The following is a 10,401-nucleotide window of genomic DNA, read 5'->3' as shown; positions in this document are numbered from 1 at the left end:
TTCTTGTCTATAAGAAAAGTACCATATATGTATGAAGTATCTGTCAGATGTGGTGAAACACACCACAGAAATGGCTGTGGATAGAAATTTGATAGGTCTTTCCTTAGCATTGTTAGCTGTATCTATTGCATTATAACCTAGTTTACATCTGACATCTATAAAAGCATAAACCATTGATTAACAGGGTATAGAGGCACTCACTCTCAAGTTAAAATCATTGATGTTTACACATGTGAATTTCCCTTTGGGATGAATAAAGTATCTATCTATCTATCTATCTATCTTACACATTCAGTGTTTGGGCACTGGCTCACAGTGCCTCGATAACCTGATTATACAGCCTGTCAGTAGGAATAAGACAAGGACATGTGATTACCAGAATTTCTGGTGACTGGTAAAGTCTACTCTCAATAACAGGAGACAAGGCAGTTTTATCACAGCTTTATCTACCAAATCCACCATGTGTATACCAAGGTAGAGCAAACAAGATTTGATCTCTGTGTTTACTTCTGTTTCCTTGTTTCTTTAAGCACCAGCCTGTCCCCCATTCTCTGTCTCTGTCTCTGTCTCTCTCTCTCTCTCTCTCTCTCTCTCTCTCTCTCTTATATTTATCTGAATAGATGCCAACATGAAACAAATACAGATTATACAACAATTTTAATCTATAATTTGAGTACACATGCAACTAACTATCTGCTTTGGCTTTAATATTGTTTCTGAGAAATTGCATGTAATATGCTGCATATTTTGTTTGAATGGTTAAATAAATGTTTGATTTTCTGATGTTTATGAGAACATAGTCTTTGGTTAAAACAAAAGGGGAGGTGGGCATAGAAACTGGCAAAAGGCAAACAAGAGAGAGAGAGAGAAAGGAAGGAAATGACTGTTTATAAAACCTTTTTGGAGCTTCTCACCACGGGGAGGGCAATAGCACAGAAACTGTGGGTGGACCGTGTGAACAGAGGCAGACAAGGCAACCTCATGCTCCCCATTTCAAGCCCATTTCAAAAACATTTATAGCAACAATTGCACGAATACAGCAAAGGGGAAACAAGGCTTAATATTCTCTATGACTTGTGAGATAATACTGGTTCATCTATTTAATTATCCACAGAACTCTTTCCAGGGATGTCCACTCTACCTCTGGACACTGATCTGAACTGTGTTCCAGTCACCGCTCTGGACCAAGCTGAAGATGTAGCCAGTCACTCACCTGAGTCTTCGACCCAGGCCAGAAGGCGGCCATGTGGGCATGTGAAGCTTTCTCGCAGCCTCTCCAAGTCAGATTCAGACTTACTGATTTCCCATGAAGAGGATGTGACTCTGAGTGAAAGGACCAAATCGCTGATCAAGTGCACGATGGAGAGGACACACCTAGATCGACTGTCCTCACTTACTGCTGATTGGGAAGAGGTAAGCATGTTGGGGTGGAGTGGTAATAAAAGCTAGGGTTAACAAGAGAAGTAGGTGTGAAAAGAACTTGACACCGAAGAATTGAAGTCTAGAGGAGGGATGGAAAGCAAAGCAGTACAAGTGCCAGGCTGAGTCCATTGTTCCCTCATGATCCTCCACACAGTCTGTGGTGCACCAGGCTAATTGGGTCTAAGCTGTCATTCCACATTTTCTCAGGCATCTTCCAAAGGGTCAACCCACGCTCAGTGCATTCTCTTTCCCTTCCCTCCTCTCCATTTTCTTTGCTTTCCTGATGGGTTTGAGTCATGGAAAGAGCCAGTGCTACAATGTGCTTTATCAGCAATTCCCAGAAATGTGAATGATAATGAAATGTGGACCTGTTGATAAATATGTATGAGAATAATATATGATTTATGTAATACTTACACAATATTATTTATGTAAATTAGAAGTATAATATGAAGGTGATGCTTCGGCATATCAAGAGGGGCTCTGAGCTCACTCTTAATCAAATAATTGAAAATGAGGTATGACCAGAGTAACAAAACAATGGTAAGTAAAAGCTTCATGTTTTGTTTGGCTGACCAGGGGTGGAGTGTCCGGTTCTCAAGGATGTCCTGTTTTGCTTCAGAATTTTAGTACTGTTTACCCAGCAGGTTTAAATATATATGTTCCTGGGAGGAAGATGGACATAAATTGATTTCTGTTTCAATATAAATGTAAAACGTGGGCCATAAACGGTTTGCAATCTATGATGGTGCACACTAGCTTCATGTATGCATATAGACAATAAATGGTGTGCAGTACCTGCACAAGTTTGAGTATGTACTAACAAGTAACTGATGTGTGAATTTTTAATGAAGAGACATTTTAAAAAATATCTTTCTTATTTGAGCAAGCAGTCTAACATTCCTAGCACATGTGGCTGCATTTTTAATTTATGCATCAAATGGATCAGAGGAGTGCATCTTTAATTAGCAAGAGAGGCATACAAGAAGGAAAGTACATGGAGAGGGGGGGGTGAGAAATAATTAGGGTTTTTGCCTGAAATTAATTATGATTGAATACTGAATTCTGACTGAATGTCATATAAATGAAGAGTTTTGTGTGCATAGTGCTGTAATGAGTAAAACATGGAAAAACTATAAAGAATACAGGATATAGTGTACATTAAATTGGTCTCGAAAAACTTTCAGCTCTGACAATGTTTCAGTAAGTAGAGTCCAACATTCTATGCCATCAATCCATTACTTGAGATTGCGGTTAGTCTTCAGAGCCCGTAATCTTGTTACCTCTCTGGCATATAGGCCAGCCCAACATTAAATCTTTATTACCCCTCCTCTTTACATTTTCTTAAAACTGCTGGCTCTCACATCTTCACTCGTTATCATGGACCTTGTGTGACGCTCCTTATTGCTGGCTCTGCAGAAATAATTTCAGTTTTTCCAAAGCCTTGGAACTTTGAGGCTTAGGGCTATAGCTTCAGTAACTAATGTTTCGCTGCCTCTCCACATTCTTTATCACCATCCTTCTGGGATTTGGCATAACAAAAATAATTCAAGATATGTACAAATCATCAAAATTTAAAATGCTTGCTGTAAATCAACAATATTTTACTTAAGAGTAATTATTTATACATGTACAGTAAATAATGTATAGGTTTTCATAATGTCTGTACATGTATAATGTTTTATGCCGTGTAAAAAGATAAAAAGGACCAGTTTTCATCAAGCCTGTTACCTTTATGTTATCACTGTTATTCATTCTTCATTTGGTAGTGGTATGAAATGACTAAATGTAATGAAAATATTAGATTATGTATACCATTACCGTAATGGAGGACAAATTATATATTCGAGTATTTAATGAAGTACAGTTTTCCGTTTGCATTACATTCATTTATTTAGCAAAAGCTTTTATCCAAAATGACTTACAAATGCAGAAACACAAGCAAATCGATATAACAAGCAGAGGACATACTGCTACTGAGCACTAGAGAAGCAAATTGCAGAGCGTAGAGGTGTAAGAGTTTTTTTTTTTGGTAGGGGTGGGAGTGAGGACAAGTTAGGTGTTAGTTAAGTGTTCACAGTTTTATCCATCATGAGAGTTATTGTTTATTGTTCACAGTTTTCTTAATGAGGGTCATTGTTTATGCATGCATGTAGGAAATAAGAAAAAAAAACAGAGTTTATACATCTTTAAAGTTTCATAAAGTATTTCAAAGCCTTATCTGAAGTTTCATGTATTTAAATGCATGTAAACTTCAGAACATCTACACAACATGGCCCCACACTTATCATCACAAAGGCCAGAAATATCAACCCTGTAATTTAATACAAGGTAAAGGGTTACATTTCAAGGATTGCAATTCAATTTGTTCATATTATATTTATTTATATATTTCCATTTTAAAAATACTTATTTTAATCATTATTTCTTAATTAAATAAATATTGTGCATATACACAATACACAATTATCCAGTGGTGTGTTTTATCTCCACTGGCTTTCATAACAACATAAATTCACCAATGCAGGCATTCTATAACATGCTGCATCCTTTTTGCAGAAATGTTGCACCATGTAGAAATGATTGCATTGCAAAGTTGCTGCAAAACTGGATGGTTGCACAGTCTTACTGCAAACACCCCTTGCCACCTCATCCCACATCATAGGCTGGTACCATATACTAAAGCAAAGAAACTTATTTTCATGTTCCTGAAGTCATTTGGTGAGGCTACATGCCTTGTGAAGGGCTAGAATTATGCTTTTAATTATGGATAAAAATCTTCAGATTCTACTGTCCCATACAATTTACACAAAAGAAGTATGCTCTCTGGGCTCATGTTGTTTTTCTTCATTTCTTGTCTTTACATCAGTATTATGGAAAATGGACCTCAATTTGTCTCACACTTCTTTTCTACTCAATTTAGTTTTGATGCTTCTTTGCCCACATATGATGGAATGTCTAGTGGTACCCATTATGGTCTTTGGCTGCTTTGTCTGTAAAAACAGTTCAACAGCTGGCTTGTTCTGCCCACCAGTGTAGCATTTTGATGCTGTTTGCCTGTGATTTATGGCCAAGGTTGCGTTTGGATAATTCCAGCCACCTATGTGCATGAAAAGAATAGAATGTGAGCAAGTTAGGAGAAGGTGAATCATTTTGCCTATTCCAGTGCAGAAATGCAGTACTGGTGTGATTGAATGGTTGGTTGTTGGAATATAACTTTTTACGTGTGTATCACATTTCAAGAGTTAGAAAAATACTAAATGAATTCCGTTATAATCATCCTTACTTTATTCTATACAGAAGTATTGGAAAATTATATTATATTATATTTGATTATTAGGTTATATCATTAGGGAGACAAATATCCCTCAAAACATTAAGAAATAATGGACTAATGGTACTTGTTTTGTTAGTTGTAGCAATCACAAGTGCTCAGTTCAACTATGGTGAATTAATTTATGTAAAACGTATTAATTAAATACCTGCTAGTTATAATTCATCTTCTACATTTTCATGGAAGACACCTATACAGTCCCCTATGAAACTCTTGGAATAACTGTTGGCAAGTCTTTTGGTTTTGCTATACTTATTTGGATTTGAGATCAAAATATGAATATGAGATGATATATCAGAATTTCAGCTGTCTAGAATTTTGGAACAATTTTTGTGACAGGTGTTTGCTGTTATGCAGGTATGCCCTGTTAGACTGATTGTTTAAACAATTAATAGCTCTGAATGTCTACTCTTGGTTTGAGCCCTGGGCATTAGCTCTGTTGACTGCATTTGTTGCTAAAAAGGATAAACCATCATGAAGAACAGAGAGCAAGCCACTGTGAAGCTGAGAAAAGAAGGGAAATGGTCAGAGCCACAGAAGCATTGGGCATAGCCAATACACCAATTTGGAATGTCGTGAAAAACAAAGAAAGCACTTGTGTACTAACAACCGGACATCGTACAGGCTGGCCAAGGTAAACAACATTTTAAGAACTGTGAAGAAAAACCCGAAAACAACAATTTGTGACATCACCAAACATCTCCAAGGGGCAGGGATAAAGATTTCACACAATCCACTGTTCAAAGAAGACTTTGAGAGCAGAAATGTAAATGCAAACCACTCATCATCAGTAAGACTTGGACTGCATTCATTATAACTGGGAGGAACTTCATCTTGCAGCAAGACAAGACAATAAACCAAAAGACACTGCCAAAACAAAACAAAGGATTTCAACAGAGGAAAAAAGTAGAAGTTTAGAATGGTCAGTTCAGTTGTCAGCTATTAACCCAACTGAGCATGTGTTTCACCTCCTGTAGAGAAGGCTAATGGGAGAAACTCCCCAAAACAAACTGAAAGTAGCTGCACAGTATGAGCATCACAATAGAAGAATGCAACAGTTTGGTGATGTCACTGGGTCACCAGCTAGATGCAGTTATTGCAAGCAAGGAATATGCAATCAAATAATAAATGATATTTATGTAGACATCATTAACACTATTAATAATATAATATAATATAATATAATATAATATAATATAATATAATATAATATAATATAATATAATTATAATATAATATTTTTGCTCATCAAAAAAAAGGGTGGTCTGATCCCTCTTCTCATATTCAACTTTTAATCAAATGTCATTGGTGTCATGATATTTGCAACCATTAAATGAAAAGGGAGTTTATGATGTTAATACTAACTGATAAGAAACGTAAGCAATTTCAAAGCAGGAGTCAGATACTAATACAGTCCATTAGCTAATTATCAAGCTTTCCTTTTTGTTTACAAATAGAAAGTACTGATCCGTACAGGAATTTCAGCTTTGTGTTTACTTTATTCTGTATCCACTGTAGAACCTCACTCTTTACCACCAGATTTCGAGGAAGAGAACATGTACCTAATCACTTCCTTAAAGCATATGAATAATAATAGTTTAATTGAATAATTCCTGTTCATTTTGGAACAAAACATATCTTGTATAAATAAAAAAAAAGACTCTGCACTAAAATTGGTTTATCTAAATTTTACATCTGCAGCAGGAGCTGTCCTGAGGTTGGCCAGGTATATCTATAGAAACTGTGATGATAGATGGCCATGGGGTGGGCGATCCAATATAGAATGCAAGTAGGTTAAATTGGAGTGGAAAATGTGAAGGGCTGTATAGCTTCAGGGTATCTTCCATTTTGGCATTGCTGTGTGAATTCTAAAAGAATCCAGGGCCTTTCTGATGCCAGTAGCACAGAGCTGAGTTTTGGCAGTTTTGGCACATTATTTTTAAGGCTTTTATAGATTTTATTTCTCTAGTTAAATACCTACCCATTGAAATCGAGTGGTCCTCAAAGAAAAACATCAACTAAGCACTCTTGGTGGTAAGAAACATTTCCAATTTTGGATGGAAATCTACTCTTTAGGTCATTCATTCAGACAATTATTCATTCTTTCATTTATTAACACATTATCCTGACCAGGGTCATAGTGGATGATGAGCCTATCCCATGTAGGCACTTATACTGCCATAACTTAAAACTGACTGAAAAGTACAAGATGTATAGGCTGCATTCTGAAAATTATATGCTGGTCTTGTTCTTGAGTTTCTATGAGTATAGATGAATTAATATTTTTGTTCATAAGTTGTTTGCTGTTAATAAATGAGGCTCTTTTCATTTTATTTTTCTCTAGTGGTTGGTGTAAAAGATGACCACAATCCAAATCCATTAGTTGTAATGAGCTTGAATGGGAAAAATGCTGTACTGCTATAAAGTTTAAATGTTTTGCTGTCTGTGAAAAGATACAATTTTAAAGATGTCAATCACTATGTCCCTGTCATTATCCTCCACCAGATTGAGAAGATCATGACATTAATTGACAGCGACATTGAACTCTCCAAGGAGCACCAACCAGCAGGTAAAGCTACACCACAGAGGGACAAGGACAGTGCCTCTGTCTCCTCTTCAGAGTTCCTCAAGTACAAACCTGAAGTACACTGCTGCTGTTTAATTCCATTGCATGGCAACAAACCATGGGCATAAATTTGGTTTGAACATTGGGAGGGTTGAAGATTGAATGGATATGCTTTGTGATATTTTTTTAATTACAATTTTAAAAATAAATTAATTGAAAGACTTAACTTCGTTACATCTGCAGTGTAATTACATAATTTCTTTCTTATCTATCTATCTATCTATCTATCTATCTATCTATCTATCTATCTATCTATCTATCTATCTATCTATCTATCTATCTATCTATCTATCTATCTATCATTAAGAAGCATTCATGATCAAATTAAAACAGATTACACAAGGCATAACAACACTACAAATGAATGCACACTGTAACTGCTACAAGATACAGCATATGTGGAATGTTGTTAGCTAGATTATACCATATTATCCTACCTCTTTCTGAGTGCGTGTTTTATTATTGTGCTCTCTCTCTCTGACTAGTGATGCAAAATAGTCTGCTGAGGAGCAGACTTCTCTTCAGCATCAAAGCCACCTGTGCTCTCCCAGTCAAATGTCACTAATCAAGCTCTGTGCTTCGAGACAATACTTGGGCAATACCAACTGGAGGGGTGCTTTTAGTATTTTTAACTGATTTATTTGTAACAAACTCACAATTGGTTTGGAACACCAATAATGTCACAAACTTTTACATGTTTCAGGTATAATAAATGCTGTTCAGGTACTTACAGACTCAAATAGTAACAGTTGCAAGACATTTCTGTTCATCATTTTCATGGCTGCCGTATGTTTATTCAGTCCAAATTACTTTGGGTGTCACTTTGCCCAGCATTTTTAAACTTGATATTTTGATACATACACCCAGTGACATAAAATGACAGGCTTGGCCTGATTTAATATGGAGTGGCCTAATTCCACAGCAGTACTCATCATGCCTGTGGCCCTTGGTAATTAGGCCTTAAGCTTCCCTTTTCCTCACTTTGTCTATGTCCCAATGCGATGCCTATAAATGGGAAAAATTGTATATTTTTGACATGCTTTTTCTGGAGTGATACTGTTCCTGTTGTACATTCATGGCGAAGAGAATGTAGGAGTATGATTATTATTATTTGGCAGGTATTGTTTGTTTGTGATGTTATGGCCTCATTCAATGTTTTTGTGGAAGTAGAAGACTTCTTATTGCTCCATTATTGCCCTATTGTGTATGCATATTGGCGTGTAACACAGGGATATGTCTTTCATGTTGTCTACAGAATACTACAAAAATAAATGCTTCAGAAATATATGATAAATAAGGGCTCTTTTGGTTGCATTTTTGGGAAGCATTATGGTAGCATATCCTTGTATGTGTGTGTTTAAGAACAGAGGCTCAGATGAAGATTGAGGAATGAGGATCTGTGTGCTGGTGTACTAGTATTCATACAACAAACAGGTTCAATTTCCACAATCCAATACACAACACAAACAATGTTCTGAATAATTCTCAGTGCCCTTGCCCCCTCTCTTTCAGGCTATTCCCAAAGCTGAGACAGGGTCTGACACTAGATAGAGTTGTCCAGATGTTCATTATGAAAGTCTCTGTTCAATGAGGAAACCAAAATGCTCTCTGATAGAACCCATGACCATTCATCTGGACCATACCCTGCCCAGTCCATGAAATACCATAGGCACAAACCTTGCTGTATGGAAGGCTTCAGATGATGTATGGCTGGTCTAACCTCCAAGGATCTGACTCTGGCCTGAGAAGATAAGTGGATTTAACATTCATTCATTCATTCATTGTCTATACCCGCTTATTCCTACACTGTAAAAAAAAATCTCGTAAAAAAATGGTCAAATCACTGGCAGCAGCGGCTGCCAAACAAAAACCGTAAAATTAAAGTAAAATACGTTCATTCAAATAAAGTGCAAAAACAATCATTTTACATACATTTTTCTTAAATATTTTGCAGAAAAACACTGTAATTTTAAGGATTTTTCCTTTACTATTATGAACCACTACTGTCAATAAAATGACAGCATTAAATATTTTACAGATGTTTCCTTTATTATTATATGACATCAAATTGACGCCAAAAAATTATGTCAAAAAACAAGTCAAAAAAGCAAATCAAATTGACGTCAACATATTGAGGTCTTATTTTGAACACCAAAATAATGACACAAAAGTAATTATAGTAAGAAATATTTTTTATCAGGCCCTTTTGAACACTTAGTCCAAACAGATCCATTTTCTATACCAGCTTTATTCCTAACTAGGGTCTCAGGGGTCTGCTAGAGCCTATTGCACCCTGCCAGTCCATCACAGGGTCACACATATAGACAGACAACCACCCACTTACTTCTAGGTGAGTATTCCAATTTAGAATTACCAACCAACCTAACATACATGTTGAACCCAGGATTCAAACCCAGGACCTTCTTGCTGTGAGGCAACAGTGCTAACCACTAAGCCACTAAAATTAACATTGCTCTTTTGACATTACAAAACCAGCTTCAGATGCCAAATGCCTTATAAGAAAAAGTGCTAAACAGCTGAATTACTGATGTCAATGACATTAAACAATAAAACATGACATTGATTTGATGTCAAATGGACGTCAAACATTTTGGCCTACATATATTTTTAAAAAAACTTTAAGTTTTAAAACTTTAAAAAAACATGCGTTGGTGTAATGACAAAAGTTAACTAAATTTCTTTTTAGAATTGAATAATTGCAGACAATTTGTTAATTTAAAGATAATATTGGTCATTTTACTGGTTTTTAAATATAATTTTAAATAACGGGAAACTATTGTAAAAAAAATTAGAGTTATTTTCTGTAAAATTAGGATTTTTTTTTACAGTGTAGGATTCCTAGGGTCACGGGGGTCTGCTGGAGCCTATCCCAGCGCACATAGGGTGAAGGCTGGATTTAACAGAAAATGTGAAATGTTTGATCAATAAATTTTGTAAATAGTGTTTTCAATGGAAGGTACTTGAGATACCTGTTTGGGAGCTAGACCAGTCAGGTGCT

General features: G+C 36.0%; 1 protein-coding gene across 4 annotated transcripts in view; it reads left to right on the top strand.

The window, feature by feature from the left end:
* The first annotated feature begins 958 nt into the window (after positions 1 to 958).
* Positions 959 to 10,401, top strand: part of anks1ab (ankyrin repeat and sterile alpha motif domain containing 1Ab) — a 28,285-nt gene continuing 18,842 nt past the window's right edge. For all 4 annotated transcript variants that reach the window (XM_058403972.1, XM_058403974.1, XM_058403973.1 and 1 more), the window contains exons 1-2: positions 959 to 1,413; positions 7,262 to 7,325. In XM_058403972.1, coding sequence (XP_058259955.1) covers positions 1,129 to 1,413; positions 7,262 to 7,325 — 349 coding nt within the window. In that variant the 5' untranslated portion in view covers positions 959 to 1,128. The remainder of the gene's footprint in view (positions 1,414 to 7,261; positions 7,326 to 10,401) is intronic.

Source organism: Hemibagrus wyckioides, linkage group LG11, assembly GCF_019097595.1.
Source record: "Hemibagrus wyckioides isolate EC202008001 linkage group LG11, SWU_Hwy_1.0, whole genome shotgun sequence".
Taxonomy (NCBI): domain Eukaryota; kingdom Metazoa; phylum Chordata; class Actinopteri; order Siluriformes; family Bagridae; genus Hemibagrus; species Hemibagrus wyckioides.
Note: the sequence above shows the minus strand (reverse complement) of the source record. Positions and strands in the feature narration are given on the sequence as shown.